General features: G+C 56.4%; 2 protein-coding genes across 2 annotated transcripts; one reads left to right on the top strand and one right to left on the bottom strand.

Moving 5' to 3' along the window:
- Nucleotides 1-5,101: 5,101 nt before the first annotated feature.
- On the top strand, nt 5,102-18,565 carry STAT6 (signal transducer and activator of transcription 6). Its single transcript, XM_060025036.1, has 22 exons — nt 5,102-5,294; nt 7,901-8,037; nt 8,445-8,583; nt 8,879-8,962; nt 9,383-9,521; nt 9,648-9,700; nt 9,873-10,021; nt 10,610-10,741; nt 10,863-11,051; nt 11,383-11,470; nt 11,595-11,717; nt 12,315-12,407; nt 13,103-13,309; nt 14,496-14,590; nt 14,687-14,823; nt 15,163-15,309; nt 15,527-15,590; nt 15,697-15,807; nt 16,001-16,093; nt 16,902-16,967; nt 17,072-17,200; nt 17,279-18,565. The coding sequence occupies exons 2-22, from the start codon at nt 7,922-7,924 to the stop codon at nt 17,466-17,468; spliced, it is 2,544 nt and encodes an 847-aa protein (XP_059881019.1). The 5' UTR covers nt 5,102-5,294; nt 7,901-7,921; the 3' UTR covers nt 17,469-18,565.
- Nucleotides 18,557-24,631, bottom strand: NAB2 (NGFI-A binding protein 2). The gene is made up of 7 exons (XM_060025037.1): nt 24,202-24,631; nt 21,864-22,737; nt 21,393-21,526; nt 21,005-21,056; nt 20,780-20,912; nt 20,377-20,568; nt 18,557-19,410 (listed from the first exon to the last, which is right to left on the bottom strand). Exons 1-7 carry the CDS (start codon nt 24,282-24,284, stop codon nt 19,301-19,303), a joined length of 1,578 nt encoding a protein of 525 aa, XP_059881020.1. The 5' UTR covers nt 24,285-24,631; the 3' UTR covers nt 18,557-19,300.
- Between the last annotated feature and the right edge of the window lie 315 nt (nt 24,632-24,946).

Below are 24,946 nucleotides of genomic sequence, written 5' to 3'. Positions count from 1 at the left end.
GCTCCCACAGTATCCATGCTTTTGCACATGCTAGATCCCCTTCCTGGTTTAACTCTCCTCCTGTTCTTTGCCTTGGTAACTCCTGAATCTTAATTTCCTTTAAGATTCAGTTCCGGCATCACCTCCCTGATCTCTCCTAACCCCTACCTAGTTTAGGTGCCCCTCCCACATGCTCTCACAGCACCCTGTGCTTCACTGGAATCACAGCCCCAATTATGCTGTTGTATCATTGTTGACAAATCTGACTCCCCCTCTCAGCTATAAGAGCCTAAGAACAGACACCCAACAAATTTTTTATTGAATTAACTGGACACAGATTCTGGGAGGATGGCTTTTGTTTGCTTGCTGTCAGTTTGATTCACTTTTTTTAAAAAAAATTTTATTTTTATTTTTGTCTGCATTGGGTTTTTGTTGCTGCAAGCGGGCTTTCTCTAGTTGCAGCGAGCGGGGGCCACTCTTGTTGCGGAGCATGGGCTCCAGGTGTGCGGGCCTCAGCAGTTGCGGCACACGGGCCCAGCAGTTGTGGCTCGCGGGCTCTAGAGCACAGGCTCAGTAGTTGTGGCGCATGCCTAGCCGCTCCGCGGCATGTGGGATCCTCCCGGACCAGGGCTCGAACCCGTGTCCCCTGCATTGGCAGGCGGACTCCCAACCACTGCACCACCAGGGAAGCCCTGATTCACTTTTTTAAAGGTGGAGGGATTTGAACATGTTTATATGCTGAGGGTAAAGAGCTATAATAGGGAATTCCATGGTGGTCCAGTGGTTAGAACTTGGCACTTCACTGCCATGGTCCAGGTTCAATCCCTGGTCGGGCAACTAAGATCCCGCAAGACTCAAAGCATGGCCAGAAAAAAAAAGAGCTGTAATAATTAGCAACTGAGAGGCTGGAGATTTGGAGGATGGAGGGGACAATTAATGGAACAGTGCCTGGGGAGGCAGAAGGAGAAGCCCTGAGCACAGGTGGAGAAACATACTTTGGGCAGGGGCAGGGACAGAGACACCCTCTGCTCTGAGCCTGAAGGGATGGTGCAGGTGCTGATGAAATGTCTGTTGGCAGACAGCAGGAACCTGGAGGAGTTTCCAACTGATAGCCTCCATTTCCTCTAATCTAAATGGTGAGTTGGTACCAAGGTGGATGGAAATTTGGGGAGAATAGAAAAGGCCTGGGAGACAGAGCTGCCTAGGGGCCCACAGCACCTTCCCACACTTCTTCTGTGAAATTTTCCTTCTATCCCTCAATCCTCCACAAATCCCAGGCTGCTGCCCAGTGCTCCTGAATGTGGCGCGCGTTCACCTTGTCTGTGAAATATACTAAGCTCCTGCCATTAATCCATCACTGTTTAGTCCTCATATGAGAGAGTATGTAAAACAGCCCAGCCACAGGTACACAGTAAGCACTCAGTAAATGGTAGTTTTTGTATTCACTAGTGAGGATGAATTTTGTTTTTTTCTAGCTGCATAGCAGAGTCTACAGGATGATATGTGTCCCCGCCCTCTGGGAGCTTATGTCCTTGTCGGAGAAGGAGGTACCCATAATTAAAAAGCAATGCAAAGTGATATGTGATGGTTACCAACATCCAAATGGTGCTTTGTTTTTGATCACAACCAGCACTGAAAAGTATCTTTTACATGAAGACCTAGAACTCAGATAAATATATAAAACAGAAACAAATTTCATTAGACACCATTTATCCTCACTTTGTGTGATGCATTCTGATATTTTCTGTTCTATCATACTTTGTTTTAAAAAAGTGATGGTCAGTGGACTTCCCTGATGGCACAGTGGTTAAGAATCCGCCTGCCAGTGCAGGGGACATGGGTTCAATCCCTGGTCCGGGAAGATCCCACATGCCGTGGAGCAACTAAGGCGCATGAGCCACAACTACTGAGCCTGCGCTCAGGAGCCCGCGAGCCACAACGGAGCCTGCATGCTACAACTACTGAAGCCTGTGCGCCTAGAGCCGGTGCTCCGCAACAAGAGAAGCCACTGCAGTGAGAAGCCCGTGCACCGCAATGAAGAGTAGCCCCCGCTCACTGCAACTAGAGAACGCCCCCGCGCAGCAGTGAAGACCCGACGCAGCCATAAATAAATGAATAAATAAATAAATTCATTAAAAAAATAGTGATGGTCAAGGCTCACTGTTATGGGTTGAACTGTGTCTCTCGAAAATTGGTATATTAATACATTGAATTCATATATCCCTCAAAAGTTCATATTCATATGAGGTACCCCCAGTACCTCAGAATGTGACCTGATTTGGAGATAGGGTCTTTACAAAGGTAATCAAGTTAAAATGAGGTCCTTAGGGTGGGCCCTAATCCAATATGACTGGTATCCTTATAAAAAGGGGAAACTTGGGAATTACCTGGTGGTTAGGACTCGGTGCTTTCATTGCCGCCGGGGCCCCAGGTTTGATCCCTGGTCGGGGAACTAAGATCCCGCAAGCTGCGTGGTGCAGCAAAAAATGGTGGAAACTTGGAGACAGACTTGCATATAGGGAGAATACCATGTTAATAGGAAGATATGGCCATCTGCAAGCCGAGGAGAGGGGCCTGGAACGGATTCTCTCTCTCAGCCCGCAGAGGGGACCAACCCTGCCAACACCTTGACCTTGGACTTCGGGCCTCTGGTACTCTGACACAATGAATTCCTTCTGTGGTCTAAGCCATCCCCCACCCCCACCCCCAGCTGCGGTGCTTTGTTATGGCAGCCCTAGCAAACGAATACACTCACCAAACTGATTTTGTGACTCACCATTGGGTTGCAACATGCAGTTCATAGACTACAAAATGCTTTTTTCCTCTGCTTTCCCTCATGCGATCTTTACAGAAAGTGGACGGATGGTGGGACCCGGAGGAGGGTGAGGCAAGCAAAGCACTCACTCTCAGGGTCATGCAAATGGGGGTGTTATTACCAGTAGTCTAGCCAACCACTCACTTGCACCACCTTGAAGATGAGTGCCTTCTCCAATTTGGCACCCTCGACACCTCCCCCTGGCCTAGGCCATGGCAAGTAGGTATAGCTTTTGTCTCCATTTGAGGGGTTGACACACAGTCACAAAGCTTTTAAGTGGAGTCAGACCCGTGTCAGATATGCCTCTAAATTCCTTTGACGACATCACAGTGTCCCCATCAGGGAAATCAGTTAGAGAAGATGATAATAAATATTGTTTTACCTCCAGTACTTGCTCCTCGCCTTCCTACCCCCCAAAAAGAGCAAAAGTTCACTCCTCTCCTCCTCTTGCCAAAGTTCTGAAGGACTTGGCCCTCCAGAGACCCTTAGATGGCAAAGCCTGAATTCAGCCGACGTCTGTGGATGTCTGCAGGCAGAGTGGGCACCCGGGAGCACACACGAAGCGCACGTGTCGTGAGTGCCTTTGTGCGCATGCTGTGATCCTAGCCGTTTAAACCCATGGACAGGTTGCCTGCCTGCCATCTCCACCCCGGCTCTCCCTCCTTTTCAACTGGCTGCCTTCCAGACACAATAAATACATAAACATACCTCCAATAGCCTCTGCCTTTGTGGCAGTAATATTACCCTCAAATCCGGGGACCCTATGTAGGATGGAGGCCCTTCTGTCTTCCTCCTGTCTGGCTAATTCTGGGACGTAAAAATACTGCCTAACGTTTATTATGTGCCAGGTATTGTTCTAAGCCTTCACATGTATTATTGCATTTCAGTCTCACAACTTTATAAGTTAAGACCATTATTTGCTCCATTTTACAGATGACAAAACTGAAGCACAAATAGTAAACTGCCCAGAGTTGTGCAGTTAGCAACGTTGGCAGGATCTGAACCCATGCAGCCTGTCCGCAGAGGCCAAGTTCTTAACTGCTACCCTCTGCGGCCTGGCTGGGTGCGCCCCTGCACACACTTGCCCATCCACGTGGAGGGGAGGGGGAGGAGCTGGGCTCTGGGAATCAGTTCAGACACCAGGGGGCAGCATAGGCCTGGCTTTGGCCCCTGAGCCCAGCCCTGTTTGGGAAGAAAGGAGGGAAACAGAAGCCTCCTCCCACCTTCCACCCCCCGCCCCCCCAGAGACCACCCTTTCCCCATACCCCTCTCTCAGGTTTTTGGGCTTGAAGGGCTCTCTGGGTCCCTAGGCCAGCTCCAGCTCCTCCTCCAGCAAAAGCTGCAGAAACCATCCACTAGATAACTAGATGGTGACTCAGAAGCTGAGCAAGCCTTGTGTATGTGAGTGTGTGTCTCCTTGCAACTGCATGTGGCTCTGAGTGCTGACACGTCTGTGAGCCTGCCTGCACGTGTGTGTAAGCATGTGTGTGTCGGGGGTGCCCTTCTGGCTGGGGAAGTTGAGTATGTGTGTGTTTATTTCTGGGTGTGTCTCAGTGTTTACCCCAGAAACAGATAGGAACTTCACCAAAGCTGCACTGCAGATTCACATGCAAACTTGTCCCTTGGGAATCTACAGGCGGCAACTCCAACTCGTGCCGGCTCCCACCTGGGTTTGAGGAGTAGTACCCTGTGAGGAGGGGGCAGAAACGATTTTCAGTCCGAGGGACCCCTGGAGCCCTACAGAATTGTGAGCGTCAGCCTCCCCTCCCCCACTCCCTCCCATCAGCGGTCACGAGACCTCTAAGGCGTTCCCCACCCAGAAGGAGGACCTAGGAGTTCCAGCTCCCTGGCCGCTTTCAGGGCCCTCCACTGGAGGGAGCGCAGAGCCCAGAGAGATTTCTTTTTCCAGAGGCCACAGGGGAGCCCAGTCCCTTGCGAGCCCAAACCCCCGGCCCCTGCGAAAGTTTGAGTATGGGAGCGGCAGTTGGGGGCGGCACGTCTCTGGCTTGATATTGGGCGACTTTCTGGAGGAAACTTGATTGCTTTTGAGGGGGGACAGAGTAAGTGGGGATCAGCATCCCCTCCAGCCTGCCCCAGGGCCCCCAAGCCCCAGTCCTGGCTCCCCACCACGCCATGCTCCCCTACCCGGTATCGGAGGCACACACGCTCACCCCACTTTCTTCCTCTTCCTCCTCCAGCCCACTTTCCCTTGACTGTGTCGTCAGAGCTCCAGGGAGGGACCTGGGTAGTCGGAGAAGCCGGAAACAGCAGGCTGGGGCAGCCACTGCTTACACTGAAGAGGAAGGACGGGAGAGGATTTTGTGTGTGTGTGTGTGTGTGTGTGTGTGTGTGTGTGTGTGTATTTTTTTTCTTTTTGGTGCTGGAGGTGGAGGGGGGGTGCTAGCAGGGCCAGCCCTGAACCCGCTGGACAGAACTACAGACCCATGGGGCCTGGCAGTGCCCGCTGAGAGAGGGAGAAGACAGCAGAGGGGTTGGCAAGGTGAGGGGATGCCTCCAAGGAGGGGAGGGTGGGGGGCCTCTGACTATGAATATGTGGGGCGGTGGGTTGCGGGGAGTGCCTCTCAGGATCCTCCCTCGGCAGAGTGGATGGTCCCCAAGAAATTGTTTCAGCTGGGGTTGGTGGTTGGTGGTACTGAGTTTTGGCAGTTTCGAAGTGTCAGAAGAATCTGGGGTGAGTACAGGCCCAGCACTTCCCCTCCCCCCCTCCCCACCGTGGGTCACTTTTTCCATACACCCCGTCCCCCGCACCTCCAGGAACATGTAAAGGCAGGGAAAGGAGGGCAAGGAGGTGCTCCTCTGCCCTCTGGGTTGGGGGGAGGTGGACGCCCCTCCCTAGAAGGCTGATACCAGAGGGCAGTAGGTCCTAGACAAACCCGTATCCGGGCCCCCCAAAAAGGTTCCTGTTCAAGGGTGCGGCTAAGGGGTGAGCGAGCCCCAGACGCAGACCTCATGGTGTCCCAAAGGAGAGGGAATTTCCCCCCTCAAAACTGCTCCACTTTTGGCGCGGCCAAGTCACGCAGTTAACCCTACTCTTGCTGAACTGGCTCCGCCTCCCGGCCCCCCGCCCCGCCCCCGCCGCCGCAGACACACACTGGGCAACTCAGAGAAGCTCGTTTGACTCTTGATCCTGTGGTCCCACGGTCGAAGGGTTCGGGAATGTAACGGTTGAGGTGAGGTTTAGGTCACGAAGAGGGCTGATGAAGATCCTGGACGTTGGGTTTCCCTTCCCGGTTGGGAAAGGAACACTGGCCCCGCCCCCTCAGGCCGCGGCTCCTCCCTCCCTGCCTGTGTTGGGGGCCTACAGCAGAAGGTGCCCCTGGCCTGGCCGGACGATTGACCCAGCCTGGTTACTGGGTGTGGCTGGGGGAAAGTCTGGCCCCCTGCTGCCTGAGGATGGAGTGGGGAAGATCTGAAGCCAGGACCAGGCCAGGAAGCTGGTCACTCAACAGGGGCATGTAGAAGAAAGGGGGGCTGCCTATGGCTTAGGGATCGCCTCAGTCCCCAATAGGGTAGGGAGAGAGGTCAAAGGTCTGAGCACCGTGAGACACAGGAGAGGAAGAGGGAAGAGAGAGATGGAGTCCTCCCCTGAGTTTGAAACACAAACCAAAAGGGGCCCCACCCCAAGGTGGGTGTAGAGAAAGGTCTATTTAGAGGACCCTGAGCAGGAATGGGGGAGGATTCTGCCTTTGGGAGAAAAGAGCTCAAGGGGATAGGGACTGGGGGGAGCGGCAGGAGCTTCCAGAAAAGGGGCCCCTCTGTTCTCCGTCCCTCTGGGAGTCCTGGGAGAGAGGAGGGGCTAAAAGTGCAGCAGGAAAACTTGGGGTTACCAGGTTGGGGGCGACCCGGGGAGTTTCCATCCCCATCCTTTCTGTCATCTCTGGGAAGAGGGATAGTTTGAGAAACTGGAAACTGAGAGACCCCTGGGAAACCACTGGTTTACCCACCCCACCCTGTGGCCCACCCAGAAATGGGGAGGCAGCCTTCTCCCCTACCCTCCCATCTCCTTTCCTCTTGCCTCCTTTTCTTCTCTTTGTTGTAGCCCTAGCCTCCTTGCCCCTCTTCTAGGCTTTTCATTGAAGGCTTATTAACCCCACTTTTTTCTCTAATCTCTCACCACCTTCCTGAGTTCTCTCTACTTTTCCTTTCGCTCAATCTCCTCTTTTTCAATTCTCCTCCCATGCCCCCCCCCCTTAGGATTATGGGATTTGGATCTGGAAGGCATCCTAACAGCACAACGTGGTGGTTAATCCCCTCTCGGGTTCAAATCGCTTGCTGAGTGGCCTCGGCAAGTTGGAGAACCTCCTTGAACTCGGTTTCTCTACCCGTGAAAGGGGATAATTCTATATTTTAAAAATTGTTGCAAGATTTTAATGAGGTAATGAGCTCAGTATAATGCCTCATACATAGTAACTGCTTAATAAATGGTAGCTATCATTACTCTGCCATGCTCTTCATCATCTAGCCAGGTAGTTTTCAGATTCTCTCACGGAACCCTGGAATTTTGAGGGTTTTCTCCAGGGACACCTTTGGGGTCAGGAGGTGGGGAGAAGGAAGTAAGAAGCAGTAGAATTCCAGGCCTACCACACTTGCTTTCAACAGAGAAACTCCAATTTTATATAATTGGGATTCCACAGATTAAAACTAAAATTGTCCACTGCTTTAAAAAGTTTGGAAAGTTCTGCACTTTACGCAAGCCTCATATTTTATAGATGAGAAGATTGAGGTCCACAGAGGGGAGGTTTCTTGCCTACAGAACCAGAGCCAGGCCTAGAGCTACAACCCACATCCTCTGTCTTCTCTCAGAGAGCTTTCCCTACTGCCCCATTGCCCCTGTCTCCCACCCCGCCCTCTGACTGCAGCTCAGCTCTTCCCACCCCATCACCCCTGTGTCTACCGTTGAAGGAATTACCTTGTCTGAGGCATTGGCCAGGAATGTCCCTGGTTTGAGGTGGTCTGGCTGTGAGTGGTGCTGGGGACGGTCTCTGGGAGGGCTGTCTACGGGAGGTCCCTGGCTGCCCCCAAACAAAAGCCAGCTTTCTTGGGCGCCTCTCAGAGTGCCCAAGTAGCCTTGTTCCTTTTCTCCAGGCACCCTCCAAACCCCAGATCATGTCTCTGTGGGGTCTGGTCTCCAAAATGCCCCCAGAAAAACTGCAGCGGCTCTATGTTGACTTCCCTCAACACCTTCGGCATCTCCTGGGTGACTGGCTGGAGAACCAGCCCTGGTGAGTCCTGGCTGCCCCACGTTGGTCCCCCAGGTCCTCCCCAACCCACCTTCCCTTTCATTAGATCTTCTTCATCCCATTTCAAGACTTGGGACTCGTTATTCCATGTGCGGTGGTGCAGATTTAGCTGGGAGTCTCTGCCTCACCAGACTATGCGTGTTGATACGTGGAGTCCCCCACCCCCTTAGGAGGCTGAGCCAAAGAGGAGGGAGGTCAGAGCTGGGGTAAGGGCACCACCCACAACAGCTGGAAAACTGGGGAACAAGGGACGGGGCTGAGGGCTACAGAGGGCTTGGATGGAGGATAAGAGGAGGAAGGAACCGCTGAGCTGATTGCTGTGGGGTAAAGGGACAGTAGAGCAGAGGAAGCCCTGACCCGAGGCTGCCTCATCCTTGATCTTCCTGCAGGGAATTCCTTGTCGGCTCAGACGCCTTCTGCTGCAACATGGCCAGCGCCCTACTTTCTGCCACTGTCCAGCGTCTTCAGGCCTCAGCTGGAGAACAGGGGGAGGGGAGCACCATCCTGCAACACATCAGCACCCTGGAGGTGGGGCAGGAGGGGAGGGGACAAGGCTGGGTGGGGCCTGGAATGGAGCTGGGGTGAGCATTGGATGCTGGAAGCAAATTGGTTGGATGCTGGAAGCAAATTGGTGTTCCTGTGGCTAGCTGTTAGCTAGCATGCAAATTAGATTTTAAAAGCATGCAAATGCATGAAAACTTCTGGAGCCTACAGTTGTGCTGCCTTTCAGTGCATGCGTGAATGGGGGTGTTGGGGATTGGAAGGGGAGAAAGACATGGGTAAGAGCCAGGCTAACCCTGTCTACCACCTTTCATTTCTATAGAGCATATATCAGAGGGACCCCCTGAAGCTGGTGGCCACTTTCAGACACATACTTCAAGGGGAAAAAAAAGCCATTATGGAACAGGTACTGTGGTACCCCACCTCCCACCCCAACTCAACTCCCTGGGACCTTAGCCTGAGCCATGAGAAACTAGAAGGAATTTGAACTTCAGGGAAAGTTCAGTGTTCTAGGCCCAGGATGACCAAAGGAGTCAAAGTGAGCCCCAAGTTAAGCTCAGAGAAGCTTGCAATGAGGGACTGAGGGTAGTGGGGCCTAGGAAGGAGAGAGCAAGTGATAAGGAGCTGATTCTGCCAGGAGAGAGGTCTTATCTTCAGGAAATTCCAAAAGGTCAGGAAGGACTGTCAAAGGAGAGAAGGGAGTCAGACAAGAGAAGTGGTCTGTTTTCTGCAGAGCATGGCGGTTGCACCCCTTTAGGGAGTGGAGGCCGAAGGGAAAGGGCTGGGCAGAATGTCTCACCTCCTGGCATCTCTCCTTCCTGTGCAGTTCCGCCACCTGCCAATGCCCTTCCACTGGAAGCAAGAGGAACTCAAGTTTAACACAGTCCTGCGGAGGCTGCAGCACCGAGTGGGGGAAACCTGCCTTCTCCGCAAAGCCCTGCAGCCTGGGGCTGAGGGAGGCCAAGGTGGGAGCCTGGGCCTAGAGCTCTAAGAGGGTCCTGAGGAGTGTGTGGGAGTGATCTCCTCTTGGATCTCAACCTTGACTGAACCTCAAATCTATCTGCACCCCTGATTTCTGCCCCTACCCTCAGTGTCTTTGCACAGCCTGATAGAAACTCCTGCCAATGGGACCGGGCCAAGTGAGGTGAGTAATGGACTGGGACATGGAGATTGAGCTCCAAGGGCAGACTCTGAGGGTCTCAAATCTGTGGAGGGATGGAGATCAGACCTCAGAGAGGTGAGAAAGAGAGCCCTACCCTCCAGAGCTGGGTGAGGAGGAAGCGTGTGGCCCTGGCTCAGGCCCTTTCTTCCCACAGGCCCTCGCCACGTTCCTGCAGGAGACTGTCGGGGAGCTGGAGGCTGCCCAGGCCCTGGTGCTGAAGAGGATCCAGATTTGGAAACGGCAGCAGCAGCTGGCAGGGAATGGCGCACCCTTTGAGGAGAGCCTGGCCCCACTACAGGAGAGGTTGGGGCAGGGCTGACAGGGAAGGGTGGGGGGCTGGGGGTGGACACCTGCTGTCCCTGCTGGAGCACCCACAGGTGTGAGAGAGAAAACCAGGCCAAAGGGTCTTGGGGTGAGTGAAGACTCAGAGAAGCCCGTTCCAGCAGAGCCATGCACACTGTTGTTCAGGTTGTGTCCTGTACACATGCACCCGGCGGACGGGGCACAAGCAGGAGTTCTTCCAACCCACAATTCTCTCTTCAAGCCCCGTGCCCAGAGGAATGGGAAGTCTATTTGGTCTATTGGGCGGGGCACCTTTGAAAATGCACAAAAGCATCGTATGTGCTGGCAGCTGACCTGGGTACCAGAGCCCTGGGGAAGAGGCAGCTGGGTTTCCACAGAGCTTCCAGGCACTGAGAAGGAACCTTCCTCCCCAGAGCCAAGGCATGTCCCACAACTCGGTTAGCCCAGGTGCCTTGCAGCCACGCCCACTGCTCATCCCACCCCTCCACACACACTCTCCTGCTATCTTCCTGGGTTTAGGGGTGGGGGGTCTGGGCGGGGAGCAGGCAGCCTAAACCCTGTGCCCCCTAACCACTGTCCTGGCCCCAGGTGTGAGAGCCTGGTGGACATTTACTCCCAGCTGCAGCAGGAGGTGGGGGCGGCTGGTGGGGAGCTTGAGCCCAAGACCCGGGCAGCGCTGATTAGCCGGCTGGATGAAGTCCTGCGAACCCTCATCACCAGGTATGAGACCCCAGCCTGGCCTAGAGCAGACCCCAAGGAAGGAAGAGGGTCAGAGCTGTGGGGAGGGCACCAGGAGGGACCCAGCTGCTAACTTCCCTTGTGTCCTCCTCACTCCTCCCAGCTCTTTCCTGGTGGAAAAGCAGCCCCCCCAGGTTCTGAAGACTCAGACCAAGTTCCAGGCCGGGGTTCGATTCCTGCTGGGCCTGCGGTTCCTGGCGGCCCCAGCCAAGCCTCTGATGGTCAGGGCCGACATGGTAACCGAGAAGCAGGCGAGGGAGCTGAGCATGCCCCAGGGGCCCGGGGCTGGAGTGTAAGCTGGGGCTGGAGAGGGGCTGGAGGGTGGTGGAGGCCAGAGGAGCCTGGGGGACTGGCACCACGAAGAACAGAGTGATGACAGGGAGGGCGGGCCATGGGATGTGGGGACCCTGTATGATAGTCAAGGCAGAGGAAGGGGAGGGACCCATCAGTGCTGGAATGGGGTGGGAGCATCATGATTTGGCTAAGATGGGGACTTCTCCCTTAAGAACTCAAGTGGGGAGATGGAGATTAGGGGCCAGTAGTCCAGGCCATTAGCCAGTGGACTCAAGCCTCTGCCACTCCTGGCCCAGTTGGGATGAGCCACTCTCTGACTTGCCTGGCAGAGAAAGCACTGGGGAAATCATTAACAACACCGTGCCCCTGGAGAACAGCATTCCTGGGAATTGCTGCACTGCCCTGTTCAAGAACCTGGTGAGGCCTGCGGGGAGCAGTGGGCGGGGGTCCTCAGGCCAGGACATTCTCCTTGGAGAGGGTGTTGGGAGCCCAGGAGAAGCAGTCGCTGCCCTCACCCTCCTCTCCCTCGCCCCACCCGCAGCTTCTGAAGAAAATCAAGCGGTGCGAACGGAAGGGCACAGAGTCTGTCACCGAGGAGAAGTGTGCCGTGCTCTTTTCCACCAGCTTCACGCTCAGCCCCAACAAACTCCCTATCCAGCTCCAGGTGAACCGAGGCCCCAGGCCTGCCCGAGGCGGGGCCCCAGGTGCCCCTCCCGGCCACACACTGGGGCCCTGCATCCTCACTCTTCATGACTGCCCCATACCCTGTGTGTTTGAGATTTGTGCATGCTGGGGCCCCGGGTGAGCGGGGAGGAGCCAGAACCGGAGTGCACACCCCGGGGAATGACAGCGTAGGAGCAACTGGCACTTACGCACGTTTCATAGACCAGGGCACTGTTTTAAGTCACACACGTGCACACACACACGTGGTTTTCACAATAACATTCTGAGGTATGTATTATTACTAGCCTGATTTTATAGATGAGGACATTGAGACACAGAGACATTGAGTAATTAGCCCAGGTCACACAGCTACTGAATGTTGGAGCTGGCATTGGAAACCTGGGGACTCTATAGCACTGACCTGTAACCACTTCTCTGCAGTAAGGCCCTAACTGAGCTTCAGAAAGCACTCGATAACATACCATGAGTTTTTAACCATGTTGTATGAGTCCAGTAGCTCCCCTGCACCTTCAGAGCCAGCCCTCTGTGGAAGCCCCTTGCTCCAGTAAGAAGAACCCCCTTTCCTCACCCGCTTCAGGCCCTGTCTCTGCCCCTGGTGGTCATCGTCCACGGCAACCAAGACAACAATGCCAAAGCCACCATTCTGTGGGACAACGCCTTCTCTGAGATGGTGATGAAAGACCTGGAGTTGGCGGGGGCAGGGGGGGCTCTTACCTGGGAGGTGGGGTGCAGGCTGGCAAGCATGTTCAAAAGAGAGTGACCTAACTCCTTCTCATAGACCTGTTTTTGTACTCCTGACCTCTTTTCGTGCCAATTTTTTTCATACTTCATTTTTTATTTTATTAATTTATTTACTCATTTATTTTTTGGCTGCCTTGGGTCTTCGCTGCTGCGCGCAGGCTTTTCTCTAGTTGCGGCGAGCGGGGGCTACTCTCGTTGCAGTGCGTGGACTTCTCATTGCGGTGCCTTCTCTTTGTTGCAGAATATGGGCTGTAGGCGCGTGGGCTTCAGTAGTTGTGGCTTGGAGGCTCTAGAGCGCAGGCTCAGTAGTTGTGGTGCACAGGCTTAGCTGCTCCGCAGCATGTGGGATCTTCCCGGAGCAGGGCTCGAACCCGTGTCCCCTGCATTGGCAGGCGGATTCTTAACCACTACACAACCAGGGAAGCCCCCTTTTCATGCCAATCTTAACAGCTATCCTGCAGTAGCACCTTAGACTCCTTTGGAAAAGCACCATCTTTGTTGAGCAAGTTCAGGGGGACAAGGCTGGGGAGCGGCAGGCTTGGGGAAGTGGGAAAGATGAAGGCCCTCGTGAGGAGGGATGGGGATGTCAGCCTGAGGCTCCCTTTCCTTCTCTCCTCCCCCCAGGACCGCGTGCCCTTTGTGGTGGCTGAGCGGGTGCCCTGGGAGAAGATGTGTGAAACTCTTAACCTCAAGTTCATGGCTGAGGTGGGGACCAACCGGGGGTTACTCCCAGAGCACTTCCTCTTCCTGGCCCAGAAGATCTTCACCGACAACAGCCTCAGCATGGAGGCCTTCCAGCACCGTTCTGTGTCCTGGTCACAGTTCAACAAGGTCATTCCCCTGCGCTTCGGACTTCCCACCCCCAAGCTCTTCATCCCTGGGGCACTCAGGGCTTCCCCAACGTCTGCCCAGGGATCAACCGCTGGGATCTTCACAATGCCCCACCACGTTCATCAGGAAGGCCTCTGTCATGGCCCAGGCAGGAAAACCCCTCAGGTCTCTGGCATCCCCCCGTTTTGGTCTGGGGGCCCTCCGTCCTCCCTCTTTGCCAGTGATCTGCATGACTCACCCAGATTGTGTGTAAACACAGCTTTGGTTCAAAATGACTTTGACCCATTGGGAAAATAGGTCTTATTGCAAAAACAGGGACGAAATCCCACAGGGACATATGCAATAATACCAGCTACCATGTGTTGACAGCTTACTGTATCCAGGCACTGTGCTTCAGCAGTTTAGATATGTTATCATCCCAACATCCCTTTGAGGTAGGTACTATTACCCCCATTTTACAGAGGATGAACCCGCCCAGAGGGGTTAAGTGGTTTGTCCAAGGCCTCCCAGCAAGTGAGTGGCATGTCTGGGATGGAACACCGTATTTCTGCCTCTTGTCCTTAGCGACTACATTTTACTGCCTCCAAAATAAGGTGGCTCAGGACTGGATCTGTTACAAGAAACAGGGGAAAAAGGAGGTCTGGGTGTCTCGGTTGAGGACCAGCTGGGTAAATGCAGTCACGCACTGATCTCTTTTTTAAAAAAGGAAGAAAGAAAAGCCCACACGACCAGAGGATGTGTTAGCAAAGGGAGCAGGACACTCACACCCTGCAAGCTGCCTTCTCTGGACACCACTTCCTCCAGGCCTCATTCAGGAGGGTGTGGAGCACAGTGGTTAAGAGGGGGCCCAGCCCAGACTTCCTGGGCTGAATCCCAGCTCTGCTTCTCACCAGCTGTGTGAGAAGCAAGTTATTTGACCTTTCTAGGCTTCCATTTCTTCATCTGTAAGATGCGATACTCACAGGACCTACCTCCCTAGGCTTGTAAGATCAGATACATTAATTTATGAAAAGAGCACGGAACAGTGCCCGGCACGTGGTGAGCCTGAGTGTCGGCCATGTCATGGATGGGGTCTCAGGTCCAATGTGGTTCCCTCAGTCCTGTGACTCTGTCGTGTAGGTACTCACAGCCCAATGCCTGCCCTAACTAGGCTCCTGTGCCCCCACCAACTCCCCTCTCCCCACAGGAGATCCTGCTGGGTCGTGGCTTCACCTTTTGGCAGTGGTTTGATGGCGTCCTGGACCTCACCAAACGCTGTCTCCGGAGCTACTGGTCAGATCGGTGAGTCCCCGCCCCAGGTGGCCTGAGCAGCTGTACCTCCAGCTCCCACTCCACACCCTGCGACCCCATCCACATCCTCTCCCTCATCCTGGCCAGGTTGATCATTGGCTTCATCAGCAAACAATACGTCACTAGCCTTCTTCTCAACGAGCCTGATGGAACATTCCTCCTTCGGTTCAGTGACTCAGAGATTGGGGGCATCACCATTGCCCATGTCATCCGGGGCCAGGATGGTGAGGTCACCCCAGCCAGTCCTCTGCCTCTGTGCCTGTGCCCTCTGGGGTTTCTTCTGGGGAGGAAACATCCTGGCCTTCCTTGAGGCCAACCCTGGTCTTCAAGAAGTTCTTCCTTCGGTCCAACTTCTCTTCCTCCTTCTGTGGTCTAAACGTCTACCTTCTCACTGTGAGCTCTGTGGGAATGGAGACTGGTGGGTCTCCCTCCCTCAGGACCCTCACCCTAGCTCCTCTCCTCCTCACCTTGGTAGATTGAGAATGAGTCCAATAGTGGGAGGAGGCTGGGGTAGGGGAATAAAGTCTGGACAGAGGGGACTCAAGGTCTCATTCCTATTGTAGGCTCCCCACAGATAGAGAACATCCAGCCATTCTCTGCCAAAGACCTGTCCATTCGTTCACTTGGTGACCGAATCCGGGACCTCGCTCAGCTCAAAAACCTCTACCCCAAGAAACCCAAGGACGAGGCTTTCCGGAGCCACTACAAGCGTGAGCTGGGGCTGGCAGTTCTGACTCCGTCCTGTTGTCCACCTTCTCCCTGCTCCCAGCTGCCCCCTCCCTGCCTGCTGTGTGTCATCCCCGACTTCTCTCTCCATTTTCATCTCCCTGCTTCTGCTACCTGCCCATCAGCCATGCTCACCTTTTCCACCTCCCTTCCTCCCTAAATCAGAAGCACTCCATGGCTCTCCTTTCCTCCCCACAACAGCTGAGCAGATGGGTAAGGACGGCAGGGGTTATGTCCCAGCTACAATCAAGATGACTGTGGAAAGGTGAATGTGCTGGTATGGATGGAGGGTGGGGCCCAGTACTTACCTGGGGGAAGGGGTGGTGGCATCAGCCCCTGGTCAGTCACACATGCCTCCTCCCCTCCTCCAGGGACCAGCCACTTACCACCCCTGAGCCCCAAACGCCTACCGTGATGCCCTCTTATGATCTTGGAATGGTCCCTGACTGCTCCATGAACATGCAGCTCGGCCCAGATATGGCGTAAGAAGCTTGAGAGACGGAACTGGGAGTGGTCTGCGCCAGCAGGCTGTTTCAGCATGGGCAACTGGGGGAGCTGGCACTGGGGGCTGAAGTAGGGTATTCCCTTTCCTTGAAAGGGATTCCCCATCTTGAGGCAGGGATTTGGGGTGTCCAGGAGAAGGGCTGGCATCAGGGGTCTGCTTTCTTTCCCCAGGCCCCAGGGGTACCCACCACGCTCTCACTCCATCCCCTCATATCCAGCCCTTCCCCGGGAAGAATCGGTCAATGTGCTGCCAGCCTTCCAGGAGTAAGTGGGGCCCCCTCTGGGGAACGGGGTGGGATACCCACCTGCAACGGGCCTGGGCACTTGCATTTGTTAGGGAAGGCTCTTCTGTGAGAACGGGGTGGCAAAAAGCCAACACCTGGGTCTCTTCTGTCCATTCCACTGAGGTGTTAGTGGTTAAGATCCATGTTCGAATTCCAGCTCCACCACTTGCTGACTTTGGGCAAGTTACTTAACTCTGATGTGTCATCTGTAAAATAGGGAATAATGATAATAACAATACCTACCTCACAGGGTTATTGTGAAGGTTAATTGAGTTAATAGTATGTGTAAAGCTAAACACAGTACCTGGCTCACAGGAAGAGCTATGTAAGTATTAGTATTATCTCTCCCGCCCCTGAAATCTACTGTCATTTATCTGCTGTCTTGATTTTTATTTATTTATCTTTTTGGGCCTGAAGTGGCATAGACACTTGTTCTCCAGGTAGCCCTCAGGTGCTTACTAACTCTCAGTCGAGGCATGACATCTCCCCTCCCAGGAGTTGAGGTAGGGGTGGGGACAGGGGTGCTTAGAGCCAGCAAAGTTCAAAGTCCAAAGAAACATCAGAAATTAGCTAATCTAGCCCTCCTCTCTCTCCTGCCCCCAGTCGCCAATGCATACGCATTTATACAGATGAGAAGTCCAAGCTCACAGGTGGAAATGGCTTGCCCAGTGCTTGCCGTCAGGATGAGGAGCTGGAAATACTGTTTCCTCACTCAGTGGTCTTGACTTTGCAACACCCTGCCCTCGTCCAGCTTTTCTTTTTGACTGTGTCCTCCTTCCTGATTCCAGACCTCACCTGCAGATGCCGCCCAGCCTGAGTCAGATGAGCCTGCCCTTTGACCAACCTCACCCGCAGTGAGTGACGCCCACCCCCATCCTGAGCTCATGCGCCTCATTCATCCCCAGCCTCAAACCCCCGACCCCCGCCACCACCTCACTTACTTCTCTGGGCCCGGCAGGGGCCTGCTGCCGTGCCAGCCTCAGGAGCATGCCGGGTCCAGCTCCAAGCCCTTGCTCTGTTCAGATGTGACCATGGCAGAAGACAGCTGCCTGACGCAGCCGGTGGGAGGGTTCCCTCAAGGCACCTGGTGAGTGTCAGCCGGGGGGTGGAGGCTGAGGAGTGGGTGCCATGCCTATCTCACTGCTTCCCTCCTTCCTCCCTGCAGGGTCCGTGAAGACATGCTCCCGCCCTTGTTGCCTCCCACTGAACAGGACCTCACCAAGCTTCTCCTGGAGGGGCAAGGAGAGTCAGAGGGAGGGTCCTTGGGAGCCCAACCCCTCCTGCAGCCCTCCTGCTATGGGCAGTCTGGGATCTCAATGTCCCACCTGGACATAAGGGCTAACCCCACTTGGTGATCCCAGCTGGAGGGGGAGCCCAGAGACAGCTCTCCTGCCCCCATGGACCTGCTCTGAACACCTGCCTGTGCTCCTGCCAAGCAGCAGCTGGGGAGGGTGTCCTCCTATCCCCACCTACTCCCTGGTCAGGAGAAAAAGACTTTGCCAGGAGAATGTATAGTGGGTGGAACATATCTACTCCTTCCTTCCCACCACACACCCCTGCCCTCCACTTTCCAAATACTGGAAGGGAAATTCAGGTTCCAAGTGAGACACGCCCCAAAACGCCTGCACACCCAGAACACACACACACACACCCTCTCCTTAGAAGATGTGGCTGAGCAGGAAGGGGGCTGGGCCAGAGCACAGGTGAGGGCATGGAGGGCTTCTCTGCTTGCCCTGAGCCGGGGCTCCGGACACACATGTGGAAACACACAGACACGTGCACACATCTGCTTCAGAGGCTAGGGGTGGAAGTATGGGCTTGGGTCCCAGCCCTGGGGGCACGGGAAACCGTTCAGGAGACCCTGGGAGAGAGGGGAGTCTGTACATTTGGTCGCTGATGTGGGTTTTGCCCAGATTAAAAAACAAATCCCAGTCAGCTCCAAATTCCTGTCCGTCAGATGCAGGCTTTTGGATATGTGTATGAGATTGTGCAGAACTATAAGGGCCAAGTTTGCGTATAGCTGTGTAAAAGTGTGTGGACCTGAGATGTGTTAATATATAGATGTCACACGTTAGTTTTATGGCCACATAGAACACGCACCTCTCTGATTTTGCCTGTGTGACAACACGTTTGGAAGTGTGAGACACTGCTCAAAAGACACCAGCAAGTATACTCGCCTCTCTGATGTATGCTAACCCAAATGTACTAAGCTTTGAGTATGACTGTGCCCAGGTTGGGTCTATGTGGCTGTAGCTTCGATGGCTCAACACCTCCAATCCTGCCCAGAGGCAGAGGCTGAGCCTGGGGTCCAGACTCACGTGTGTGGTCCTCATGGTGTATTGGGGGCCCTACCCGCTTCTTCTTTTCTATTTCCCCACCCACCGCCAGCTTCCCTCCACTCCCCAACCCCATGCCACCCTTTCTCCATCTTGGGGGTCATAGATCCTAAGCCATAAAATAAATTTTATTCCAAAATAACAAAATAAATAATCTACTGTACACGATCTGAAAAGAAAGACGCTCTAACTGCTCAGACAGGTGCTGCGGCCCAGATCCCAGCTGAGGGAGACCCTGAGTCCACCCAGGCCTCCCGAGGGGGCCGGTGAAGGGGACCCCACACCCCCCTAGAGAGGGCAAGAGGGAGAGAACCGCTGAGGGCTTGGGGGGAAGATGGGGATGGGTGGGCGAACTGCAGCACTTGTTAAATTAAAGAAACAAACTAGAAGCACAAAAATGGAGGAGCGGAGGGGAGGAGCAGGTCCAGTGTTCCCAGGCCCCCAGATCTGGGGGGAAACCGTTTCCATTTTTAGCTGCTGGACCCTCCCAAGCCCTTTCCCCCATGTCCAAACTGAGTCCAACTGCTCACGTCACTGACTCTAACTAGAGAGGATGGGAGTGTGCTGTGTAAGGGAGGGGAGAATCCCAAATGCCCTGGAGGCAGAGTTCTTGCCTCCTTGCTCTGGGCAAGGGTGAGGGGGCACCATGCACCCTCCTTGTGTCCTCTCGCCAGGCCCCTGCTTGTTATTGCTTGAAGCCCCATAGTTCTATGCCCATGGGGCAGGTGGGGAGGCAGGAGAAGGGCAGCGGAAGGATCCAGGGTTGTGACTAGATGCCAGGGATGGAGAGTGGAGGGGTCTGTGTGAGCCAGAAGCCTGGTGCCCTGGGTCTGAGGACGCCAGTCCCCCCCTCACTGCCGGCTGGCCTCAGCCTCCACTTTCACGCTGCTCCTTCGACCTTCCACCAGAGCAGGATGGGGTCCTGGGGCAGGGCATCGGTCCAGCAGCCCCTCCTCGAACTCTGCAGGGAGAAGCGGTAGGTTAGGAGGCTGCGGGATGGACGCTGCAGACAGAGCGGGGCTGAGAACAGAGGCAGGGGTAGAGAAGGCTGCGAAGATGAGCTTGATTTCCTGACTCCTGCCCACCTCTGGTCTAGGGGGCGGTTCCATACCCGTGTGTGTGCCCCCCTCCCCTTGCTGGCTGTGTGTAGCTCTCTGTCTCTGGATGTGTCTCTCTCTTTCTGTCTCTCCCGCCTCCGTTCTGCTGGAATTTCTGGTTCTGTCAGGAGCTGTGGGGGCGGCTTGGCTCTGACCTCTCCCCCTCCCCCCTTCCCAGGCTCTGCTGCCCCCGCTTATCCCTGGCCTCCTCTCAGGGCAGCCCCCCAATCCTAACATGCCCCCCAGGGTTCTTAGAAGCCAAAACAGGGGGGACACAGGAAGCCAGCCTCCCAGCTCCTCCCCCAAGAAGAGCCCCCCTGTCAGTCCCCGCCCCCAGTTCCCACCCACACACAGTTTAAAAATACCAAGCTAGGGTTGGTGGCTTTGTCTGCTGCGTCACTCTGAGCCCAGCCGATGCCCGGCCCTCTGCCGGCCTCCTTGCCTACTCCCGCTTCCCCCATCCACACACAAAGCATCCCCCTCTGGGCTCCTCCAATTCCAAGCTGGCAACCCTACCCCAACTCCTGGCCTGCTCCACCCTCCTGCGTCGGTAGAAGTTCCATCCAAACTTCCCTTCTTGGTGGCTCTCCTCTTCCTGCTCCCCTTCGTTCCCCATTCTCTGTCCCCCTGCTCCCCAAGCTCGCCATTCACAGACGTCCACTTGGGGTTAGACCCTCCCCACTGGGAACAGCCCTGCAGGGTTCCCCCCTCCTCAACCCAAGGCCTGGTTAGCTGGAGCCCCACCACGCTACTGCCCCGAGGACACCAGGACTGCTGTGCGGGGCCTGGGCGGCAGGGGTGCTTGGGGATGGCACTGCTGGCTGCCTCACCTGCGAGAGGTGGCTTTGCGGGCACACAGGGGCTGAGGCGGCCCACGCGGTCGTGGGAGACGAGGCGGGCTAGCCGCAGCCCCTCGTCCATCAGCGTCTGCTGCAGGATGTGGCGGCTCCACAGCCCATGGGCTGGCAACGCCAGAGGCAGGTCAGCAGGGGGCGGCGTCAGCCTTGGGCACGACCCCACAGCTGTGGGCAGGGGCACGGGTCAGGTAGGGGGCCGCAGTCAATGGAACCCTCACCCTCAACCACACAGCCAGCTCCACGGGCCCAGGCCCATTCGCTCCCGCCCAGCCAGGCCTCCCAGCCCTGTGCCAGGCAGTGGCCTCCTGGCGCCCTCCTCCCACACCTTCCCCCCACCCCCGCCCCCTCAGTGAGACGCACTCTGACGCACACTCACCCTGCAAGTGTCCATCCAGGCTCTCCCCGGACAGGCTGGCGCTGTCTTCCTCCAGGCTGGGGCGGTATGGGTGTGCATAGGACTCAGGGCCTGCGGGAGGCTGCTGGATTTCAGAGTGACTTTGTTCTCCAACCTGTGGATGCCCCAAATGGGGAAATGAGGACTGGCAAGAGAGGGGGCTGGGGAAGATGCCCTAACCTCCTATATGTACCCTAGCAAACCTACCTCTTGTTTCAGTTTCTTCAGTGGGGGGCCTCCCAGTTCTTCAGGGTGGAGCCTGCAAAGATGGAGAGAAACAAGGAGGGTGAGGCTGGGGAGGGACACATGGTGGACAGGACACAGAATCTGGTGGGGAACATGCATTATTCCCAGGATCTGGAAAGATGAAGGGTAAGCAGCAGTCCCCAGCTCAAGCACTATTGTTGTGGGGGGCAGAAGGGACCTGAGAGGGATGGGAGGTGGGGCCAGACCTAGGCAAGTGGACTTGGCCAAAAGCAGGGGCACGCAGGCAGGTGGGAAGCAGGCCTACAGGCACCTGAACTGGAGGTCAGGACGTGACCCATCTCCTTGGCGGGATTCTGATCTAGGGAGAACCTGGAGAAGGGGGTCTCACCTGGAGCCCTTCAAGGAGGACAGGTAGGTGCTCTCTCGGGCCACTTGGCGGGACAGGGAGAAGAGTTCCACCCTTCGCAGTAAAAGAGTGTTGTCCCTCATGCAAAACTGGGCAGCAGCCTCGTTGATGGTCAGCTGTGGAGAGGACCGCCAGAGCAGTCAGAATCCTAACTGGCCCACCACCTTGCCCAGACCTCCTCACTCCCCTTCACCACCAGAGAAATAAGGCTTATCCATCAGATGTTTGCTTGGGTTTTGACATCATGCAGGAGCTTTCTGAGGAAGGAAAACAGAGGTCAGCACCCACAGCTTCCTAGGAATGCCTGGGGCCTCCTCCACTCCTGGGGCGTCCTGAGCGGCGTGAGGCTGGACAGCCGGGCTCTTGCCTGTGTCTCTGCTTCCCCCTTAGTTGAGGGAAGCACTGCAACAACTGAAGTTGGTAGGGGAGGGGATCAGGGCCTGGGGTCCTCACCTCATGCAGGCTCAGCTGCTTGCCCTCCCGCCGCTTGGAGTCAAAGCGGCCATAGATGATGCTGTATTTGCGTATCTCCTCTTCCTTCTGGCTGTCATTATCGTCCATCTCAAAGATGTGGCCCACGCTCCGTGCCAGCTTCTTGTTCAGCTTCAGCAGGGAAGTTACCTCCCCAGCATCCCCCCTTGGGAAGCTTCGGAAGATCCTCTCCACGCTCTCCACCACCATGCGTACCATCTCTGGCTCCAGTCGATCCGGACCACCACCAGCCCCAGCTGCTGCCAGCCCCCCAGCCCCAGTCCCCTCAGGGACTCCTCCCCCTGCAGGTGGGGAGAACGGGGGTGAGCCAGCCTCCTCTTCTCCTCCTGCCCCAACATCAGACTCTGGAGTGCTCCGGCCTGGCCAGATCCGGGGGTCCCCTGCCCCAGGTCCCCCAGACAATGGCGACAGCTTCTCTCCGAGTTCAAGGGGGCTCTTAGGGCTAAAACTGCGGGCACTGCCCGCCTTCTCCCCTGGGCTGCCATGCCCGTTGCTCATGCTCCCTTTCCGGGTCCCTGCAGTTTCAGAGATCTTGAAGAGTGGAATGCTGGAAACGGGCACGGCGGGCACTGGCTGGCTGAAGAGCCCTGGATTGGTGGCCCACTCTCTCAGTGCCTTCTGTAGGCGTCGGACATGGAGGGGCTTGGTGGCCATGCCCACGAGGGCCATGATCTCCAGGAACTCCTCCTCACCCGCCTCACACAGTTGCTGCACGTCGTCCCCTCCCTGCTGGATGAAGGTCTCATAGTAGGAAAGGAGATTGGCGCGCTGCAGGACCCGGTACAGCTGCAGCTCCCCCAGTGTCCGAGGCAGGGCCATGGCTCGGGCACTGGGCCTGAGAAGGAGGCGCACAAAGGGTGAGGGGGCAGTCAGTGCAAGTTCCCTTGCTGGGTACCAACCCACACTCACAACTGTTTTCTCTTTCCTGCCTGTTTCTCGTCCCCTCTTTCAAATGCTCTCTCTACCCAGACCTGAACACAGACTAGGAGAATCAGGCACTGCTCAGAGGCATAGCCATGCCAGTGCTATCCCAGACTGGCCGCAAGTACCAAAAGCCAGATCAGTTTTTGCCAAAGTCAAAGGCTCCAAGCCCCCGTCCTCAGCTTTTACTTTTCTGGCCTGGGGCAAGGAGACCTTGAGCACTGAGGCCAGCCAGCACACCCCTGGGATGGCTGGACCAACCTCTCTTCCAGAACACAGTCCTCACCTTCCACCCTGAACACCTAGCAGTCTCAACATTACACAAGTTAACTTCGCACACTGAGGTGAATGCAGGACCCCCATCCTCCCTGCAGTGGACACCTAGGACCACTATGGGCCAGCTTTATTCCCTGATGGCATCCTGCTCATGTGGCTGAGAGGCAGGGGTGTGGCCCCTACCCCTGCCCTTTTCCACTCAGTGAGCTAGGCAGAACATCCTCTGCTCCCCTTTTCCCACCCCTGCTCAGCTTTTCCCACGGATTAGGCATTCTTTGCCCACTCTTGCGCTCTCTCCCCAGGACCTCCCCTGCCTTCCAGACTGCCCAGTGCACCTCAGTTGGCCCCTCTCCCAGCAGTGACCTTCCCACCTGCTCCATAGGTAAGCCCATCCCTTCAGCTCGGGCACGGGAGAGAGGAGGAGTGCCTCAATTGTTCTGCTTCGGGGCCCGGTCCGCCCCCACACACTCCCACAGTGCTACCGTCTGTGGGCGAACACCGCCGGGGGGCTCCCGCCTATCCTTCTCTCCCTCATTTTCCACCCTCGTCTTCAAGGGTTGTGTGGGTGCGACTCAAGACCCCTTGAGGGAGGGGCCGCACAACGAACCCCCCCCCCCCCGCAAGCCACAGAAATGGAAAGAGACGCCTAAGGCATGCCCCGCTTCTGCAGAGCTCCTTTGATGCTCTGTTGGTTCAAAGGCGCCGGCTTCTCCCGGACCCCGGAGCCGCGCGCTCCGTGCCGACGACGGACTGAGCCAGCTGAGTGGCCCTCCCCCGGCACTGTTGCCAGCTAAAGCTCCAGGGCTTCCCCTAGCGCTTGGGAGCCTCCACATTCTTTGCAGGGGGCTCACATGCCAGGTCATGCGCACAAAATAAACGGGCGATGGAGAATTAGGTACTGCTCTTTCACATCCAGCTTCATCAGCTTCCTGCCTGCTCCCAGGGCCCCTAATTCGAAGACGCACCCCCTTTCCGTCAGTCTCCACCCCCCACCCCCGTCCCGCTTCCCCTCGTCCTCTGCTCGACCTCCGCCCTCCGGACCCCTTTCCCGAGTCCAGCTCCACCCATCTCCACTCCCCGGCGCTTCCCTTTGCCCACTAACTTGAGTCTGGGCTGCGGGGTCCGGCGGGCGCTGTCCCCTCCGCCCGGCGGCTGCTCGGCTGTGGGGGAGGGAGCTCTGTGCATGGACGGCTGCAGACCACCGGGGATGCCCCTCTCGGTGCCCAGAGCTCAGCGCCTGCCGCGCGCTGCTCTCTTCCGGGCGCGCGAGGCCGTGTCCGCCGCTGTCCGGGCTCCGTCCCTCCCTCCACGTCTCCTCTCTTCGAGCCTCCGCGCCTCTGTCTGTGCCTCTGCCCCCCCCACCTCCCCGGCTGCGCTTGCCGCCTCTCCGCGCCTCCGCCCCCGCAGGACGCACGGGGAGCGAGGCCCGGCGCAGCTCTGGCTGCCTGGCGGGCGGAGGGCGTGGGCCGAGCCGGGGGCGGAGGCCGGGGGCGGGGGGCGGGCGCCCGGGCCTCTCCGCGGGCCTCAGGACGCCGCGGCGGAGAGATTGAGAGAGGCGGAGACTGGGGGGAGGGGGTGTGGAGCAGGAGGCGGGGGCGGGGACTCGGAGCCTGGGCGCCGAGTTGGGGACTGAGGTGACCGACGCTAGGCTGTGGAAGGCGGGCTTGGGGATCCGGCGGGCGGGGCGAGGTCGCTCCGTGCCGCCCACGCCGGATGCACAGCCGGCCTTCTCCGCGCCCACGTACCCACGTGAGAGCCCAGCCGGCGACATTCTTACTCCCACCCCCTTCCCCTCCGAGCGGAGAGCGGAATTTCACAACCACGCACAGGTACACAAAGACTCAGAA

Source organism: Delphinus delphis, chromosome 11 (genome assembly GCF_949987515.2).
Source record: "Delphinus delphis chromosome 11, mDelDel1.2, whole genome shotgun sequence".
Taxonomy (NCBI): Eukaryota; Metazoa; Chordata; class Mammalia; order Artiodactyla; family Delphinidae; genus Delphinus; species Delphinus delphis.
The sequence above is the reverse complement of the archived record's forward strand: the minus strand, read 5'-3'. Positions and strand labels throughout refer to the sequence as shown.